The following is a 20,358-nucleotide window of genomic DNA, read 5'->3' as shown; positions in this document are numbered from 1 at the left end:
CTTGAAAGTCTAGCTTTTATTGTACAAGATGTTTGAATTAAGGTGTTCACCTTTCCTTACTGAATGAGAATATATGTTCTGTGGTTTTGAAGAGGGACCAAAGGGAAAGTTACTTCCAAAAATAGTTTGTGCTTGTGCAGCTTTTAAAAATGAAAAATAGATCTTTAAAGAGTAATGGTTAACAATGTGCCCTCATTACTCATGTTTAAATTGCTTTTCTTGGCACGAAACATTTCTATGCTGGAACCTCTATGCCGTAGTTGGAGAGAATCCAGCTTTTTAAATCTCAGATCAAACTCACAAAACTCTTCACAATTACTTTGTCTTCGGTGGTAAAATGAAACCCTCAAAACGTGTTAATAAAAATCTTCAAACACACACTTTTGTATCCATAAGCCAGACACAAGGCTCTAATGGGGATCTTCTGCTACAAATCTTCAACAAGTGTTTGGAACACTCAAATGTAGCATATGACACTGTTAAAAAGCAGATCTCAGTCCTCTCAGCTAAAGATCACATTCCAGAATCTTTTTCACATTATTCATTAGCTTCTAATAACAAGCATGATTCCTTTGGGAGCAGAGCTTGATAACATACTATTTAACTTTTTTCTCAATAAAAGTCAACTGTGTCTTGATCTTACAGAATAATGTGAGGAGCCATCCTAGTTCCTGACACAAGAGGGGGAGCAGATGCCCACGTAGTTTACATACCACTGTCGAGCAAGAAGGTGGGAAGAAGCACAAGAGAAACAGAGGTTCTTACCTTACCAAGATATTTCCAGCAAAGTTTGCTTTATCATGACAAAAAAGTAGTATAAAAAGTCAGCTTTTAATACTACCTGGTTGACATGGCAGCTAAGAAAGACTTGTGAAACAGCCACAGATTATGGCAGTTGGGATGCTCTCGCTTTCTCAGGATTGAGTTTAAAGGCAAAAGAGGCAGATAGTTGTTGTCAGTAGAGCTTCTCAACTCCATCCTTAGTGATTTCATAGCTTCCAGAAAGGAAACTCATGTCTAGCTGTCTCAGGACATGTAACTTAAAGGATCTGACACTGTGGACATACCCTCTTCATTCTATCCTGAAAAGTATCTGTTCTCATCAGCTGTTTTGGAGAGGATAGCTTGTCCAATTGCTACCAGGCAAGGCTGATCAGAAATCAGCTTGTCTTTTTTTGTTGTCCCTCTCTCCCTATCCCCCTTCCCTGCATGCAATCTCTCTTTCATCTTCCCTCCAAGAAAATAAAATTTTAATAAAGCCTCAAAATTTTCTGCTTAGTTTGATCATTTTTCCCCTCCTGTTTTTTTGGTTTGACCACAAAACCAGACAACCCATTATTCACGCAGTTCTACTAATGAGCTCCTTTCTCAGAGTTTTTGTACCCTGCATAATGAAGAACATCTGCATCTTGTGTAAAGCTTGACATTTCCCTGCCTATTCACCAGTGGCCTTTTTCTCTTTTCTTTCAATGACTGAATGGATTAACGCTGCAATACTACTAATGCAATGCATGGGAAAGGAAACTGGCAGAGTCTCCAGAACATTCTATTCTTATCAACTTCCCTTAATATTTCAGTAGAATTACCCAATTCATATGGTAATCATTTACTTCTAATCAATGTTTCATATGTAACCTTGCTTATTCACTCCTATTTATTCCTCCTTGCCAAGAAAGTTGAATGAGACTACTGGGGGTATCTGTCTTTCATGATATTAGGAACAGATTAATAATGCTGGCAGCATGCTAGCAAAAAGGTGTTTTTCATTAATTAACACTTATAAATAATTTGTTAAAGGTTACAGAATGCTTAATGTGTGCCTTAATAAACAGCTATTACATGGACCAGCCAACCAATAAATTGCTTATAATTGTAAAAGCTCTTCTGATGTGCTTAGAGTACTTCCCAACCTTTCCAGAAACAAACGGCCACCTACTGTCCTGAGAAAAATGCTGCCTGCCTAGTCCTGTAGAAACAGACTATTTTGTGCATCACTGCCATAATGTGTTTCATATGAACATACTGTGTTTTATTATTCATATAAACATATGCCTTTTTATTTTGCCTTGATGCTTTGGTCAGGTGCAGAGGATTGTTTGTGAGACCATTTTTTTGGAAGGGAGAGACCATTTTGCCGGCTACCCTGTGATGTCTGGCAAACCACCAGTGGCCCAGGTTGAGGCACAGTGATGTATGGAACACACCGCTCACGTAAGATGCTGTCAGCAGTTTCCTTATTAACTCTTACTAGAAGAGTACTCGTGGACTTAGATTCCAGTCATTACATTATGGAACCACTGCATACACACACACAAGCATGCAGATACAGTTTATATTTCCCAAGAAACCATCTGTTTTTAATTCAACACTAGTAGAATCTCAAGTTTCAGTAGGGCATCTAAGGAAGAATGAAAAATCTGGATTTAAAAATTTGAAAAAAGTTTGTCTCCTGGTGGGTAAGGACTACATTAAGTCTCCTAGTGTCCCTGCTATGTCACCAAGACCCTGTGGACATTACTTAATGACCATATATTGCTAAAAATACTGTAGAAAAAATTGTAGTGCTGTGCAGACGAAAGTTTGGGAAGATTCACATGCTTATAAAATCCCCATGAGCACATTGTCTTCCATTTACCACAGTGTCTCTATAGCTGAGTATGCAAAAGAAAGCTGAAGCTGTTTTCTTTGTTACCTGTCTCTGATCTCAAAAGCCGCCTTTGCTCCATTACCATTCCCAGATTCCACAATGTGATCTGGGCTGATCCCAAGAACTGAACTAGATTCTACACAAGATCCATCCGCTACCACAGGGTTTTTTTGGCCAGTCTCAAGATAAATGCTTCCTTTCAGAATCAGCTGAAAAATAATTTTTAAAAAAGGAGATTAGTATGTGATTATTTTACATTTGCTAGGGAAAATGCATGAAGTAGTTCATATTCTTTACTACATGTATACCAGCAAAACGACCTATGAAAATCTAGTCCTATATCAGTTAAACTCATTATGAACAAGTTACAAGAAATCATAAACCAAAACGTTACACCTCATTTGAAAGATCCCTTGTCCAGGCTAAACACACCTGCCAATTCTTTAGAAAGATCTCAAAGTACCACAGCAGTATTAGTAAAATTTTGCACCTGATAACACTTTGAGCTAGTTATGTATGTTCCATTTTATAGACATGGGATGCAGCCTAGGCAATTAAGCAGTTAGGATTTAATTGCATTTAAAGCAGTGGAGAAATTCCACTGAGGTCTTTGCCTAGAATAAGTACCAAAGTTTTCATGAACTGGAGACTAAGCAATGTTCACATAATTGTCTTTACACACAGATTTTATGAAATGTAGGATTTATGGTGGCCGAAGGGCTTCTTACCAATGCCTTTTAACTACCTTTTACAATGTTCCAGAATGGTTACAGTGATTCTTAGTAAGCATTAATCTCAGCAAATGTTGTGTTTTAATCAGCAAAAGAACATACTAGATGGTTGCAGGTAATATGTATGATGATTAACAATAAGAGTGGGTTGATAATGTCAATAACTCCAGAGCCAAGATAAAATTAGGCATGAGTAAACATCTTTGAAGATAATGTCTGAACCTCTCACCTTGGTGCTTGGAACAGAGGAAGCTGTTTCTCATCTAGCGTACCGACACAATTATGCCTACAGACTACAGACCACACAGTCTGAAATCTTTGCATTAGCCATATTTTCATAGGAAAAAGTTTAACTTCATGTAGCATGTATGAAATATATTTGCAATAAGAACAGAAGTAGTTTTCTCTTCTTTCCATTCCTCTAACCAATTAAAGTTCAAGCATTATAAAAATACAATACATATCTGAACCAAGACAAATATCTCCATCTTTAGTGGGCTACAGTGAAATTAACTGAAATAGAGCCTTCTCAAACTTGGACAGTTTTCCTAAAATAAATTCGCCTGCAGTATCCATGTTTGCAATTCACCGTATTGTTCTCTGCTTAATTAGATAGTAGCCACAGTTTGTTTCATGCTTTTAATCTTGATATTTTTCACATTGCTTTAGCTAGCCTAGACTGATTGCTTAGCTAAATATAGAAGATGATAATTAGTTTAACAGCATGTTAGATTTATAGAGCAGTTCAACAGCAACTCATTATGGGCTACACTAATCACGTAGCGCACACTAATATAATTACTCTAGACGTACTGGAGTAAATATGAAATATAATGTTTATCAGCTGAACGTTTGGCATAGCATTACTTGACTCAAGAATCAAAAATAAGTTAATTTTACAAGGGCTTTTTCATAGGAGGAAAATTCAGGGTCACTGTCAGAGGACAGGGTAGTTCTGGCAGGAACAGCCCTTGCCCTCCTCACTCTCCCAGCTGCTGTCTTTGTTACCCGGCACTCAGACCCTTCAGCCTGGCCAGCCCCTGTGCTGCTCCCACACATGTACACTCAACTGCTGCACACGGGTGCAGGTGATAATGCTTCACACACCTCAGGTCTGACTCTTGGGAAAGAAAGGTAACCTGGTGGCTGTGATACTGGGTCCAGAAGATTTCATTTTCTTTTTCTTGCTCGATGATGTTTTATTTCAATCCTTAATTTCTTAATGCTTCGTCTTCCCCTTTGTAAAATGGGGATAACAATCTTCCTTTGGTCTATCTGGACTATAAACGTTTTGGAACAGACACTTTGTTTTACCATCTACACAAGAAGTCCCTGAACATGGGACATACTAAGTCCCATGGGACATTTTAAGTTAGAGTAAGTAACTCTGATTATATACAGGGAAAAATTAAACATATCAGTCATCTTTTGAAAGGGCTAGTTCTGCAGCTCTCCTGTTCCTCTCCCTCTCCCTCACCTCCGCGGTGCTCGACTCGGCGGAGAAGCGGGCCGGAGCCGGTGGGCTCTGTGCGGGGCCGGGGGCTGCGTCCGGGACCGGGACTCCGCCAGGGTCCGGGGGTTGCGCCTCTCCCCCACCGGCAGCTTCAGCACCGGGGAGGCGGACAGCTCCCCGCCCCGCGCCGCCCCGGCGCTCCCGCACGGCCACCCCTCGGGTCACGCCGGCCTCGGGGGGCAAAAGATCATCTCAAAAAGATAAAAAAAAGCCCAGCCAGTCGCGGGCTGGCCATTGCAGAGCTCTGGGTGTCCAGGGCGGGCAGCTCCTGGGTGCGGCTCAGAGCCCCGGAGCCGCCGTCGGGCGGGCGGTGAGTGCGGGCTGCGCGCACGGGGGGAGCGCGGCAGCGGCGTGGAAACAGGTCCTCAAGCACGCAGCGGCTTCCCCCGAAAATGCCCTTGCTCTCGCCCACCAACCTCTCCCTCTGGGTCCTAGCGAAGTATTCAGGAGAGCTGCTCTCACGGCGGAGGTTTCTGAGCAGGGCCCGTCGAGGGACAGCGGTGATGGCATCGGTATTTAGGGCAGCCAGCACTCACAGGCACTGCTGTGCCAGAAGACGAAGCCTCTTGCTGCTGAGATACCCCCTTATCCCACTGAGGATTCACACCTCTTTTGGGCTGGGAAATCATTGGGAAAATATCAGGGTTTTCTCTGCTTTTTTCCTTCTCAAGCTGATGTCTGCATTTACTAGTTTAAACACCTCCAGAAATGAAACCAGAGTGATAGACAGCAAAAATAGAGGACTAACAAGTTCCTGTTTTGACCCAAAGTCTGTTGAAGTAAATGGAAAAACAGTCCTTTTCTTTCAATAGTTTGCAGATCAGGCCTTTGCACCCTGAATGGACTGAAGGAGTTTACTAGTGAATACATCTCCAAAGCAAATGCCACTTAGAACTAGTTCTGCTTCTGTGTTTCCTTCACTGGGAAGGAAAAATTCACTGCTATTGATGGAGGAATGAGTCTTTTCATTTACTGTTGAATTTTCTGAAAAAAGCAAAGGACCAGGAGCACCATCTTTTGAACAGCCATCTTCTCCAGGAGCACTTGAGAATGCCTGCCTTAAAGCAGACTGTGCTTCAACATCAGTGTATTAAGAGTTTGGGATAATCTGGTGGAAACCCCCTTGAATTCAACAGAAGCCTTCCCATTCGCTTTGAAGAACTTTGGGTCATGCCCTAATAATGCAACATTAGGAGGTTTCTGCTCCATTTTCCCTAAGGATGTACATTTTATTCTACAAAATGATTACCACTACCTAGGCAAATAGTGTAGTACTTCAGTAGAACAAAGAACTCTGCTACTGAGGGGGCTGAATATCCCTGGAAAAGCTATTTTTCATTATGTTTGTTTAAATTAAGGAGAGAGAGATTACTCTAATTTGGAAGGGTTTATTAATTGCTAGCAGGTCTCATAGCTGTGATATTGTACAGAGAAAAGACAGCTCATTTAAAAGTACATAATTTACTTTAAGTTTAGAGTCTTGGTCCTGCTGTGCTGCTGCTTTTCTTTAGAACTACACCTGTATTCATCACTGCTGCCCTGACAGAAGGGGTCTATGTTTGTGGAATTTTCCACATTGTTTCTGCAGAAGCATAGAAAAGCAAATCATGGTGCTTTAGTACGTGTACCATGTTGCCATGTTTTAGGTCTGAATATATCTATCTTATAGGCAGCCTGTGTAATTAAATGTGCCATCCGCTGGCATCTGGCCATACTGTATCAGTAACAGGCTTTATTCACTACCAAAAAAAAAATTTTAAACTTCTTTCCTGCTTAGTTGACTGCAAGTATGAGCCAAAGTAATACCCTGAATGCCACAGGGTGATTTTCTCAAGAAAAACTGCAAGTGTTACAAGTTTGGTTAAACTAAGTTTTACACTGAAACCCCTTTACTATAAATTCTCCTTCTTTTCTGCACAGGCAGTGCAAATAAGCAACACTCTGCACGCACACCAGCCTCTGGGCTATTGCTCCCTAGCAAGTGCAAGTTTGGCCATCAGTACCCTCATTTTAGGTGCTGCTGCAGGAGGAGAAGGGGCTGTCTGGCACAGCTCAATACTGTCCCTCTATTTGTCTGAGCCTATAGACAGCTGCAGCTGGAGAGAGCGAAGGTATCTTTAAAATACTCTCAAGGCATCCCCTCCTGCCTAAAACTTGGCTGGAGGGAGGAATGCTGTATCGAGACCATCACTCCAAGGAAGTTATCTTTTGTTTAGACAGCATAAAGTGAGATTGGTGTTATATTTATCTGTGCAATAAACTGTTTCTAAGGTACTCATAATTTAGTTTCCAAGATCTAGTACAGCTTTTATCCTTCTCTAACGTGATCCACAAGACAGAATTTAACAAGAGAAGAGAAGCTATGGAGGCTTTGTAGGAGAAAGTCTATAAAAAACTCCTATATAGTAAATAGAAAAACAATACAGAAGGAAATATTTCCAAACTTTGAGGAGTAATGGCAGGCCAAAGAAGGGAAGAAATAAATGGAAAAAGAAGTAGAGTTCCTTTAAAGAAGAAAGTATGCATAGTTTAACCTTACTCTTTTTTCCCCCCCCAAGAAAATAGTGCTGGAACTGTTAGAGGTTTAGCAAAGCCTACACGGGCCAAATTCTGCCTCAATTTGTAAGCATTCATCCAGCTGTTAGGAAAAATACAAACAATATAAGATTGTGAATCGTATTTTTATTTTAAAATGTGATCTTTGACTTGGTCACCAGAAAGGCTAGTCTGATTAATGGCAGAAGTTCCTTTTTCATGTGTTCATACGATCAGTAAGTAGGTCTGGGACTCCTTAAAGGAGATTGTTTGCCTCCTTCCAAAGGTGGAGGGACACAGCTTGTACTAATGAGAAAATTCTTGTGCAGTTCAAATAAGGCACAGCAAAACCGCTGGAGTACTTCTGTTCTGCATAGTGCTTTTCTGCTCAGAGAGGTTGCAAGGCAGGAAGCTACACACCTGATGCCAGTAAACAGGCTTTTTGTATACAGGTGGTGGCTGTGTGCGTAATCCCCACCTGTGTCCTGTGCTCAGCAGCCTCCTGCTCCCAGTGAGCTAATACAGCTCTTACTGAAGGTTTTGAGCTCACCTGGTCTGCTGAGCACAGAATGGTGCTTCCAGCTGGGATGTAGAAATTTTATCTGGGATTACATCCTCCAAACCCCTATCTTGGAGCCTGGTACAAGAGGACATTCTCCTTTTATATACACCCCTACAGTGGAAGGAACACATCTTTCCTCATAGCACAGGCATCTCTGTAGTGTGTAGAGCTGGCTTAATCCCAGAAGAAGGCTTAAATTGGAGATTAAGACCAAGCAAGCTGAAATTTGAAGTCATTTCCCAATATTTTAATGGATTTCCAGTTAGTTTTAGTTAGTAAACATTTTACTATTTTCCATTTTTAAAGCTTCTGCTGCTGAAATCCACATCACATTAATCCATCAGACAACCTGTGCCTTATGCACAGCTGAGAACATTTCACTGCAAGCCAAGCATTCAAGTGGGAATGAGCGATGTACGCTAACAAGCTTGGGCTGAGCTTAAATATGAGCAGACGTTCCAAATGATGCTCTTTGCTCCTACAGAGGAATCCCCTTTGCTTGTTGCCATCAGAGATAAGGCTCTCTGAGGTTGTTTCATATTGTTCACAGGTATGGTTGCTGTCCTTCAGTAATTACCCAGGCTTAGGTTTAGGTTGTTGCAGTGAGTGATTCAGACAAATCATATGCCCCTGTGAGATAGCAACAGGTGAATTCATAACTGGACTGAGCTTCCTGGGAGAACATCAGTGCCTCAGAAACACTGAGTGCCCCACAAGGTACTAGGATGTTGCTGATGGATGGAAGGAATTTAGCAAGGTTGATTTTTGCTGGTAGTAAGAGGAGTACTCAAGAATAGATCTTTAAAGTTTTTTAAATTGTAGACCTGGCTACAAAAGCAAATTTCTATGCTCCTAGAAAATTGTCTTTCCCAGGGGGTTAATGTGTATGCATGAAGACTATGGAAAAGAACACATGGAGAAAAATAAATGGCAGGAATAAAAGTCAAGAGAGAAAGGTGAACAAGGGGAAAATACCAGTAAATAAGAGTACTGTGTTTACATTCTTGTGTGTAAGGCCAGCTCTGGGCTTAGCTTTAAATTGTAACTTCCTTCCACTCCAAACTGCTCTACTTCATGCTTTATACTCCCCACTAAGCTCTCCAGTGAAGGTCAGGGCAAATCAGCAAGCCTTGGACTCTGCTGTGCAGTTTGAAAAGCTTGGGAGATGCTCCTGAGCACCTCTCAGCTAGTATCAGAACTTTCCCTTCAGGAGCAGACCAAGGAGGGTAACTCTAGTACAGCGAAGCTCTCAGTTGGACACTGGTGCTGGCAGCTTCTCTTCCACTTCAGACTCCCCCCTTAGTGGCCAGCAGTGTCAGCAGGCTCACTGGAACGAAGACCAGCCTGGTTTAATATACGCAGGCAGGGCTGAGGTGGTCAAAAAGAGAAAGGAAGGAAAGAAGCGGAGTGAGTTGTTGAAAATCCTGTGAGATGTAGCACAACTGAAGCCAGACCAAACAATGCTGGGCATATACCATGTGTAATGGACAGGATGAAAGAGTTTCTCCTTCTGACAAGCTCTTGGAACTACCAGCTCTTATGCTAGAAACAAATTACTGCTAAAAGACGTAGTAAGGCAAAGAAGCAAAGAGATGTGAACACTGCAAGGGACAACCTCTTGCTCTAATAAGAGATGAGTTGTCCAGGGATGGAGGGGAGAACGGTGACCTAAGCCCGTGCCACCCTATATGGTATGTGACTGTGAACATCTTCTGTTATCAAGTCATAAGGGCCAGGGAGGGAACTCCCTCCCTCGGGTGCCCACAGCCAGCTTTGCGTTCCTTTAGGGCAGGAAGGTGGAGGAACGAGACCTCCTTTGGGGTGAGACAAAGGAGAAGGGAAATCCTTGGACACATCAGATGCAAGGTAGGAGGACAAAGTGTGAAATAAGTGGGGAGGAAAATCACAGATTATTTAACCTGTGGTAATGCTGCAACACAAAGGGTGGTTTTAGTTTTTTTTTTAATGTTGTCATTTCATATATTCAGGGCACCATTCCTGAGGTTTACCACAATGACTGCTTGGTCTGTCAAGATAGTGTCCATGAAAGAGTTTAAGTTTTTTTTAAAAAAATACTTATTTCTGCCTAAAATGAAAATTTTTGAATACTTGTCATAAAAATTAAGAAGAATATAGGTTTAGCAGCTGAATGTTAAGCACTTTTGAAAATTAGTAGAAAGTCTTTAAAAATTTGTCTTCTGTTTTCTTGCAAAGATGCGAGTAGATGTTTGGACGTGTTACCTCTGTCCTTTAGCAAGCAACTAGAAGCAGATTTTGTTACAGTAATCGCATTTAAGTAGCACTTCAACCTCTGTAAACCCTGCATTCTCGTGTTAAACCACTAGGTGTGAGTGTTGGAGCTTTTTCTGTTGTTGGGTTTACAGTAACGCGTATAAAAGATGCTATCGTGTGTCCTGTTGAATTCCCAGTCACCCAAGCAATTCCCAACTGAACTGTGATGACTACCCAGTGTGCAAGTGGGAAACCACTGAGTGCCCACTCCATGGTACCGCACCCAGCTGCAGAGCAGAATACCCCAGCTGCATGTGAAACTCTAGCTTTTCCATCCCTTTTGTCAGTTGTACGTGCACGTACTGTGGAGCAGGGGTCCCTGGTGCACAGTTTTGTGTGACTTTTGCAGAGATGAGGAACCCAGAGTTGGAATTTGAAGGGAAAACATCACTGAGAGACCTCGGAGGACTTCAGAAACTAAATGTGGGAGACTGGTGTAGAGAAGGGAGCCCAGTCTGCTTGAATGGAAAAGATGGGCAATACCACCTTTATCAGGAGAGAGGAAAGGTAGGGAGCAAAGGTCTGGGGACAAGAACTGGTGCAGCAGCGGGTCAGAGCAGACCCACCAGGCAGCAAATACTTATCCTCACTCTGAGCTCACTTTGCTTAGGCACATTCAGTCATTGAGGGGAAAGGTAGTGGCAGTTAATTTGACAGGACAAAGTTTGTCTCCCTGCTGTGTTTCTGCTTCATTTTCTGTCTTGCTCACATTGCAGGCACTTCTGGAGGAGTTTTTTACCCTCCTACCACCTCCTCTCCAACTCTACCCACCTGACCCTTCCTCCATAATTTTTCCTGTTTAATTTATGTCCTTTTGGAATTTCTTACCTAAGCGTTCTGCTGGGAATCTTCAAATTGATTACTGATTTCTGTGGGGTAGGTTTTGTCTTTGTGCAGTAAATCATCTCTAAAGAAATAGTTACTTCTGTCTCTGGTAGCTGTTCCACCGGTTGATGAACATCCACCAATAATATCTATAAAAGTTTTCAATTCCTGTGTACAACTTTAAAAGCTTGGTTGAAATAGATTGAATAGGACAAAAATTTATAAACTCCTCAAAGGTAACCAAGTTCTGGAATTTGTGGTGAATTTTCAATTTGACTGTAGCTGTAGGGATGTGCTGAGATACTGACCTGTTTCAGACAAGCCAGAGGTAAAGACGACATACAAAACTACTACAGACCTTTAATCATGTTAAAATACAGGTAAAAGGAATGTTGGTCACAACCTTAGCAAAGGTTGGTAGATTTGGAAATAAAATTGTAGATATTGGGGGTCTTTTTGCTCCTGTATTTTAACTCAGGGGCTAAGTGAGAGAATTCAGAATCAGGCCTATTTGTAAAATACATTGAGTGTCGGAAAATGAAATTAATTACAGCACGTTACAGCGGTGCATTGAAAAATTGCATCTCATGCAGCATTTAGGTGAGCAGGGATCCAAATTTTGTCCTATGGCATATATGGACACCAAAAGAAAAATGTATAGAAAAACGCCCCCAGAGACGGTACTCCTTTTGAATCCTCAAGAAAAGTCCTAGGAAAGAGTGGCCTTTGCATGGATGCATAAGCTCTCAAAAATATGACGACAGCTAAATACCAGTAATTGCAAATTTATTGCATAATTTAAGAGAATCTTGTACAACTATAAGATTAAAAAGTAGGAATTAGCTTCCAAGCAGCAATATATTTAAATATTTAAATGAAATTCCTTTACACAAGAGAGAAAATGCTGTTTATAACAGGAAGGCAAATCTCTACTGTGAGAATAAGAACCGCAAAAAAAAATATCAGCGCATTTTAATTAATTTTCAAATGTCAGTTGTTAAATTGGGAAAATTTATATGTGGCCAAATGAGCCGCGGTTTGGCCCCATTCTTTTATGCCAATGAGGCGTGCTGCCTGCCATGTGAAGAGAGGTGAATGAGCGGTGATGATGTGCCCAGAAAGGGGATCCTTCCTCTCCACTTGTTCTTTCAGGCAGTGTTACTGCCTGAATTATAAAGCCTCTTTCTGATCCTGCAGGAGAGAAGGCTTTTGCACACCTTAAGGCATTACATAGTAGAGGTATGATCTAGTCCCAGATTGGTTTCTTCTATGAGAATGTTCCAAATGACATCTAATATTTAACCATAATTGAGACATTTAGAAGCAAACATGCTTAGACTAACTGACGTTTTAGAACAGCTACTTCCCCCATTTTCTAGCAGTATCACTTTTAACTCCATGCAGTTTAAAAATTAACATCAGATTTTTCTGTTTCCTTTGGTTTTCTTAACCCATAGGTAAAACTTTTGGTGACAGATCCATCCTGTTAAACTCTATATGGATGAGGGCCATTTTTCACAGGAGCTCACATAATCCCAAAGTCCCTCTTAAGCGCTGGAACTGAAAGGATCCCTATGCCTTATATTGGCACGTTACCAGACAGCAATCTTTTGTAAACTTTCAATAAATTCACTAGAGTTCCGAGTTCAAATAAGTACTACCCTACCATGGAGAGATGAAGTACAGAAACAGGAGGTGAATTCCAGCAACCCGAACATCAGGCTGAAATAATATGCCAAAATATGATACAGTGTAGGTCAAAACATAATACATATTCCTGTACCTAATGAGAGAACTCACTAAACATAACATTTTTAGCATCTGAATAGAAAATAAATTAATAGAGAAAACTTCTGTTTTAGGATAGAGTAAGTACAATGCAGGAGACGGATATTTTTAACTCACCGCTGTCTAAGTGGGAGGGGTTACTAACAAGCAAAACTGCATGTTAATAACCCTAAACATGGTCATGGGCATTTGTAATGTAATTATGGGATCAGAAATTCACAAATATATCTTTTGGCAGTACGGCAGACTTCATCCACCCACTTGCCTTGTGATGACTGAGAAAAAAAGACACAGTTTTCACGCTTCCCCCCATTTGGTTGGGCACGATCCCAATTGAAGTACTGTAGAGCCATGCCATTGACATCAACAAATTTCCCTTCATTTATCATGTCGTTGACACCCAACCAAAACTCAGACACTCCAGGCATACTTTTCTTGCCATAATCTCGAAGAGTGTTTGTTTCATCGTTATTCCTTGGGATAGCCAGCGTCCCTCCCTTAGCTATGCAGTCTTCATTGGCATCATGAAAATATTTGGTGCCTTCTGATGTGAGGTAGCACTTCTTATGGGCCTTTGTCCCACGAAGACAGACTGTGAATAGATATTGGTTTGCATGTTCAGTAAAAGCTTGGGCTATAGCTTTGAATTATGTTTCCCAAAATGATAATTTTCTAAAGGTATGTTGGGAATTAAGCAGACAAGTCCCTCGGCAAGTGGGGGGAGCTCTTGCCTCCACAGAGTGGGCCTGAAAGTAGCAGTAAGGTCAGAGTTTCCTGCTATTCCTGCTGTTCGTGTAGGACCTTGTATGCAGCCAGCATGTTAGCATGCCTTTGGGAAGTCTGAACAGACTGCTCACAGGCGCTCTGCAAAGCACCTTGGACTGCAAAGGATGACCAAACGCAGACCATGCTTTTATAGCTGCTCCAGAGAAGAGGCACATAAAAGGAAGGACAGACATAGCTGTGATCTAAACACCATAAAGTGCTTTAGAGAATCTTTCCTGTGTTTATGCTGATAAACCTCAGGCGTGATCTTGAGCCCTAGATTCCCTCCAGCAATGTAATTCTCTAAATGTTTTTTCTTATTTTGCTGTTTCAAAATGCTAAAATATAACACAGGTCTGTTGTCAGTGTATCTAATGTCTTCTTTTAGCAAATAGTCCTACTTTCACACATTTTTACCTTATTTCACCAGTCTTAAAACTGATGGAATGGATGAGGCAGGGATGTTTATATTGTTGGCAGACGTGAGTCAGTCATCAGGAAATCTATACTTGGTTTTATAATAAAGAGACAAATCTAAAAGTCTTTTAATATTTATGACATTTCAGTGCCAAAGAAAAGTAAAGTTTTATGCATTAACTAAATAAGCGTAGTTCCTAGCAAAAAAAAGGCAGGTCAGAAAAGTGCTATTTTAAATGTGTCCTGCTCACCAGAAAAATATCAATTTGAAATTCATAATGCAAATCTCTGGATGATTGGTAGAAGTATATTTCCACCTGCAGGAGAGAGTATACATTTGCCTCTTTAGTTCTTAAATTCTGGTCTTTCCAGCAAAGTCTATCCCTTCAAACTGTAAATTCAAATAAGGTAAAGTGACTTAAATCTATAAATAATTCTAAAAAGTGTACACTTACTACTGAGCTTGCATGACAATCTGAACCAAGTAAACTAAACATTTGCATTTATAAATCTGTTTGCTTTTAGTTCTACTGGAATATATCAGGGAAATCTTGATGTAAAGTCCAAATGTACTAGAACATTAATTTGGCATGTGGTCTGTGACTGGAATTGCCCCGCAGAACCGCTGTCAGAGTTCTTCCAGCCCAAGGTCTGTGCAGGCGGGCTTGCAGGAGCGAATCCTTAAACTTTGCTTTCCAGCTCTCCCAATGCAGAGATCTGAAAAAACGATTATCGCAAGAAAAATACTTACAAGATGAGGGTTCTTCTCGAAGGAATGTTCCTTCTGAGTTTAGGAAGGTAGCAAAAGCCTTGAATAGACTCCGGTAACAATTATTTTTAGAATCCCGTGTGTGACTACTTCCAGATTATTTCATTTATTGCTTAAACTCATCTTGTACTTATATTAGAAATATGTTGTGAAACAATATGAACATCTTCTGTCCTGATGTTTTCTATAATCTGTTTCTAATTCCTGTCATCTGTTCTTGTAAAAAAGTAATTATGTATCTGATCAACAGGATATGGAAATCCACTTTGGACCATATCCTATATGTCTCAGTTTTTTAGTTATTTCCAGTTGTAGGATTCACTGCATTCTTTAGCTGCATTTTCAGGGTCACCATTTTATATTAGCTCTTATCCATCAGATTTTGCCTTTTTCCACTGCTAATGGCCAGAGAAAAGTAATGAACATATTTGCTAAATGTTGAGTTCTCTAACAAATTTATATTAACAGGAAAGGTCAGAGAGACCTTATCTACTTCAGCAATGCTGCAGTAATGATGGAAACTGGCCCTCTTTAGGGAGAAACTATGTGCTGCTAAATGGCATGTGGTATGATTTCACGGTATGTAGAAAGGAGTCTGAGGAAATTCAAACAAAAGAAGAAATCAGATTGTAATGTGTGTCTTGGAAATGCCCATAACCTAAAAAAGCAGCTCCTTTTTCAAGTATCATAAGGCCATTAATAAACGCACCCAGAGCTAGAGGGGTGATAGAGCTCTTTTTGCCAAATTTGGAATCCAGTTGAAGAGTGTGGGCTCTGAATTTAGAATATAGCTCAAAATAAGTTTTGAGGATAGAAAATCTCCTGGCTCTGGTTTCATTTCTAAGCCACGCCATGCTTACTCGCAAGCTTCTTCTGGAAGCAATACAAGAATTCCTTCTAAACAAGAGTTACTTGTCTAGCACAGGCTCCCTCTTTTAAGAAACTTCTAAAATCTTCTTATAAGAAATTTAAAATAAAAATATTTTGTAAAGCTCAAAAAGCTCTGTGTAACCCAAGATGTAAAACAGGACAACCTAGTTATTAGCATCCCTAAGGAAAATATGTTCTGTTTCATGTGAATGATGTAATTTCCTCTGTAGTGTCCTCTTGTACATGTTTAAGCCAAGTTTTGTGTCAACAGCTGTGAAAAAGCACAACTGTCTGGTAGGTGCATGTGTATTTAACCTTCTTATTTTGTTTGGAAATTTCCATCTGGCTATTTAAATACTTAAAGGACTATGCACATTGATACAGGATATTTGCGAACTCACAGTGGGTATTACTTTGAGGTTTTATGGCAACGTTCACATTTAAGTGTCACAAACTGCACACTGAGAAAAGTCTCGGTCCTTTTAGCTTCCTTTTTAGGGGTATTCTCAGCTTTTTCCATTAATATTTTTTGCCTTGATAGTTAGCCCATGTTCATACCAAAGCTGGGGATCTAATTCATTGACCATCTAAACTCTCAATCCCAGCAACACTCATTGTGTTGCCATTGTCTGATTATACCTAAAATCACAGCTTGGGGTTGTGCACAGCTAAGGCAAAAGTAGCTCTTGCTCCAGATTAATTCTTACTCTTAGTGAAGAATCATCACTTGTATGCCATTAGTTCAGACTTGATTTATTTGAATGCTTCCTTCAACATTTGTCTCACCATTACAGATGTGGCATACCACACCCTTAAGGACTTGTATTTCTCAGTCACAAATCCCCATTGAAGAGAAGGATGGGAGTGAAGGAGAGAGCAAAGGCAGCGACAACTCGTGGAAGACACTGACCAGTGTGAGCGGCTTTACCTGTCTGAAGCGCTTGCATTTCTTTCAGAGCATTTACTTCTCGCCACAATTTGTCAATTTGGGTCTTCAGGTCATCCTTTTCTTAAATAAAAGAAATATAGAGAAATTAACAGATACATGTGCAAAAAAAAAATTTAAAAATTACATGTTAAAAGCTGTTTCAAAATATCATGGGTTTTGCGTTGCTGAGATATGTTTTGATTTCTTTTAAAGATTTTCCCTTAATCAACAGATTCCTGTAGAGTTCCTATAAAAAACAGGAGGATCCCACCTTTACCTTTCACCCTCATAGTTTAAATCTCATTTTCAGTTGGACTGTACACTAGTAACTGTTTGAAAACCATGGATTGTTGCAGCTAATAGTTATTTAGAGTGTTGGTATCTAATTTACGGCAAGATTTGCCTATTTACTTTTGAACCTGTACACCATGGCGTACATATATGACATACAAATAATAGCAGGACACAAGTTTGTTTATTCAAAGAAATATTATTTCTGTGAGCGTGCAAGTTTCATACAAGACCTTTTTTAATGCAGTGAGGAACAACTAATACAAACTTCACAGTCTGAATGTATGCAGACAAACTTGCTGAGTGCAATTTCCCCTCTCCAGAAGGAGCCTTCCTCTCTCCCTGAGTACAGAGAGGGCCTAGTGGCTTGAATCACACAAATTCAGTCTGAATCACCATTTTGTAGCACTTACAAAAGCACCGAGAAGATGGTGGGACAAGAAAAGAAGCTAATTTGCACATAACTCCATTTTCATGTCCTCTTTTCCATTCTTTTTTCTTAATCGTTACAATATTCCACCACCATCAAAAAACTAGCAGGCATGTTTCCATTGCACAAGATGACAATTTCATTGCAGCAGTAACCAGACCTTCCAGAAGCCACACAAATGAACATGAGGAATAAATAAGCTCTTTCACGCGTAGCAGAACTAGCAAAACCACAGTTCCTACAGATCTGTGTTACATCACCTAATCCTCCAGCTGCACCCCAGAAAGCTCATCTCTTCTCCATATTCTCTGCTGCCTGTGGAGATAACCCCAGCTGTCCTTCAGGACTCCCTTGTTCCCCAAGGCAGGACTCCCAGTTCCTCAATCCATGCTCCTCCCTGTGATTCCCGGTTCACAGTAGCCTCCCCTTGTCCCCAGTCTGCTTCAAAAGAGGCAAAAAGCAGAACAAGCTGAGCTCCTGGTGCAACCTTTCCCTCGTGAGGCTCTAATGCAGATTCTCTCTCTTCTGTGGTTTTTTGTCTTGGTTTTTTTACCCTCATTCTGAATTTCATAAAATATTGGGAAACTTATCGTCATGAGCTCCATTCTTCTGCCAAACTGTTTCAAATTCAAAAGTAGCAGAAGGTTGACAGACAAATATGCTGGCAAAACAAATGCATAAGCAGCCTGTCCTTAGGACACCAGGCTAAAAACTATAGAGATTCAAAAGGAGAAGCAAGTTTATATAACTGCAGCCCCAGAGCAGTGTAGTCATGTTGTACGATGGCTTTATCAAAGCTGCGGTTTTTCAATGACTAGTTTAAATATTTGCCATTAGCGTAACCTCCATCCTACCCTCTTTTATTAGAAATACGTTTTTAAATTACACAGACATTTCCAGACAACACTCAGCATTTTCATTTGCTCTGTAAGCTTTGCTCTGGGAATTTATGCTTTACCTTTTTCTGCTAATTCTTTTTCATTAGTTTGACTTGCCATTTCACAGTACTTGTCACGCAAGTAAAGTAATATTCCACAAATATTAGACAGATATTCTGTTAAAGTTAGGAAATGGTACAAAAATCTGAACAATAACTCTTGGAGGCTGAGTATGTTGTTCTGCTCTTTTCCACCATATGTACATGAATTTCCATTCTTCTGATCTTAGTCAATACAACTACGTAACTAATGATGGGCTGGAGTCCTCTATCAGCTGTGCCTCTGAGTCCTAAATGTCGACGGAGGTGAATAGGCATAACAGGGCAATATATTTACAACCGTTATACAGCTCTATTTCCATAACTCATTCAGCCACCTTATTTTTAGCTTTGTTAACTCACATAAAAATATTTTGAAGACAGATATAACATAGACTCAACTGTCCTTTGTTAGCAAGCATTTGTATAATGTTAGTTTCTGGTTCATGCAATATTATTTAAGTACATAGTAAACTTGCATAGCCTGTAAGCTTCTATCCCTTCTCCCACTTAAAACCCAGTACCTTTCACTCTACGTTTGCTGTGCTTCCTGGCTTTGAGTTTGGAAGCATGGCTGATGGTCTGGTCCAGCAGTAGTATGCTTACGAGTAGAAAAATCCAAAGCCCAGTTTGTGCCATGTCTCTCCTAAAGCACGTTAGAAGGAGCTTCGAGAGATTCTCTTTAGCAGCTCTGAGAGAGTCGCATAGCCACGTCTCAGCAGGGACTGCCTGAGGTCAGTTTTATAAAAGTGTAGTGACAGGGTTGGCTCTGCTCCTTGCTTACGAAATGTGTTTAATACTTAAGCTGGCCGTAGCATAAGGCACCCCCTTGTTCTCACGTCTCTTCTGAAATTCCTATTTCCCTTTTGAGTTCAGCTGGGACAGGTTGCTCTTACAGAGGCTGTACCAGCACTGAACAGTGCACCGATCACCACTAATGAGCACCGTATCTCCTGTTTTAACTTTGAAGCCAACATGTGCAGAAAAGCAGATGGATGCTCAAAAACACCTTGTGCAATGCCAGCCTTATGGGGGGTAGCCAAAAGATTTCACAAATATGACAGGCTCACCCAGCATGGCTCTGACCCAAGCTGGCTAAGTCATGACAATGGCCATGGTCTTATTTACGCTGAAACAAAAAAAAGAATTTACCCCTGAGTAAATGCAGACATTGCAGCTACACACACGCGCATACGTACGTGGATACTAAGATCACATCGTGTGAGGAGTGCATTTATTAATTTATGAAGGGTTAATAAATACCTAAGATATGACTGCATTTCTGATGAAGAGCAACCGTACGTGCTATCAGCAGGGTCTGGTCAGGGGAACAAAAGAGAGCCATACTCTTCCACGGGTTCCCAAGTCCTGACTACAGGGTCAGAGGAAGGGATGCTGCTCTCAGTAAAGCACAAGATGCTCAAAGCGGGACAGTATCTCTCTGGACTCTGGAGAGCTCTCTGTATACAGATCTTTCATTTTCTCTTGGGCTCTGTTGAGCGTTTTGAGGCTGCCTTTTAATTGGGGTTGCTATAAGTAGTAGAACCTCTCACTGATTTTGGTGAACAAATGAAATTACCACAATAATGTGCCCATCCATCACGCTTTTTTGCTGTCCCCATGTCCCCCCCAACCCAAGCAAGAGAGGGTTTGTTTAAAATGTTGACACTGAAGTCATCATTGGGCAATGGGGTGCTGGCAGGTGCAGTTCTTGGCCTTCAGAGCTGTGGTTCCAGGCATCTCTTTGCCATCTCTGCCTTGGTTACATTCTGCTCATGTTGCCAGATTTTTTCAGAACTGTAACAGCAAGAGACTTATTACTTTATTAAATGAAAGCTGAGATTTAGGGATGTGTTGTTATACTACATGAACACATACTGGCTTTTTGCAACCCCCATACAGTCTAAAAGCACTTCAGTACTTAAAATGTAAAACACACCTACACCATCTGTTTTGGATACTTTTAAACAACTAGCTATATTCTGATAATCTGTAACTAGTAAGCACCTATTATTAATT

General features: G+C 40.7%; 1 protein-coding gene across 1 annotated transcript; it reads right to left on the bottom strand.

Moving 5' to 3' along the window:
* Nucleotides 1-12,031: 12,031 nt before the first annotated feature.
* Nucleotides 12,032-19,044, bottom strand: CLEC3A (C-type lectin domain family 3 member A). The gene is made up of 3 exons (XM_009505877.2): nt 18,864-19,044; nt 16,643-16,723; nt 12,032-13,485 (listed from the first exon to the last, which is right to left on the bottom strand). Exons 1-3 carry the CDS (start codon nt 18,976-18,978, stop codon nt 13,094-13,096), a joined length of 588 nt encoding a protein of 195 aa, XP_009504172.2. The 5' UTR covers nt 18,979-19,044; the 3' UTR covers nt 12,032-13,093.
* Between the last annotated feature and the right edge of the window lie 1,314 nt (nt 19,045-20,358).

This window comes from Phalacrocorax carbo, chromosome 8 (genome assembly GCF_963921805.1).
Source record: "Phalacrocorax carbo chromosome 8, bPhaCar2.1, whole genome shotgun sequence".
NCBI lineage: Eukaryota > Metazoa > Chordata > Aves > Suliformes > Phalacrocoracidae > Phalacrocorax > Phalacrocorax carbo.
The sequence above is the reverse complement of the archived record's forward strand: the minus strand, read 5'-3'. Positions and strand labels throughout refer to the sequence as shown.

What these genes read in the sequence shown, in the direction of transcription:
- CLEC3A (XM_009505877.2), bottom strand. Translation starts at nt 18,978, where the DNA reads ATGGCACAAACTGGGCTTTGGATTTTTCTACTCGTAAGCATACTACTG. An exon ending in CAGCAAACGTAGAGTGAAAG is followed by an intron (nt 16,724 to 18,863) that starts GTACTGGGTTTT and finishes CTTTTATTTAAG; the next exon opens with AAAAGGATGACCTGAAGACC. An exon ending in AATGCAAGCGCTTCAGACAG is followed by an intron (nt 13,486 to 16,642) that starts GTAAAGCCGCTC and finishes ATCTATTCACAG; the next exon opens with TCTGTCTTCGTGGGACAAAG.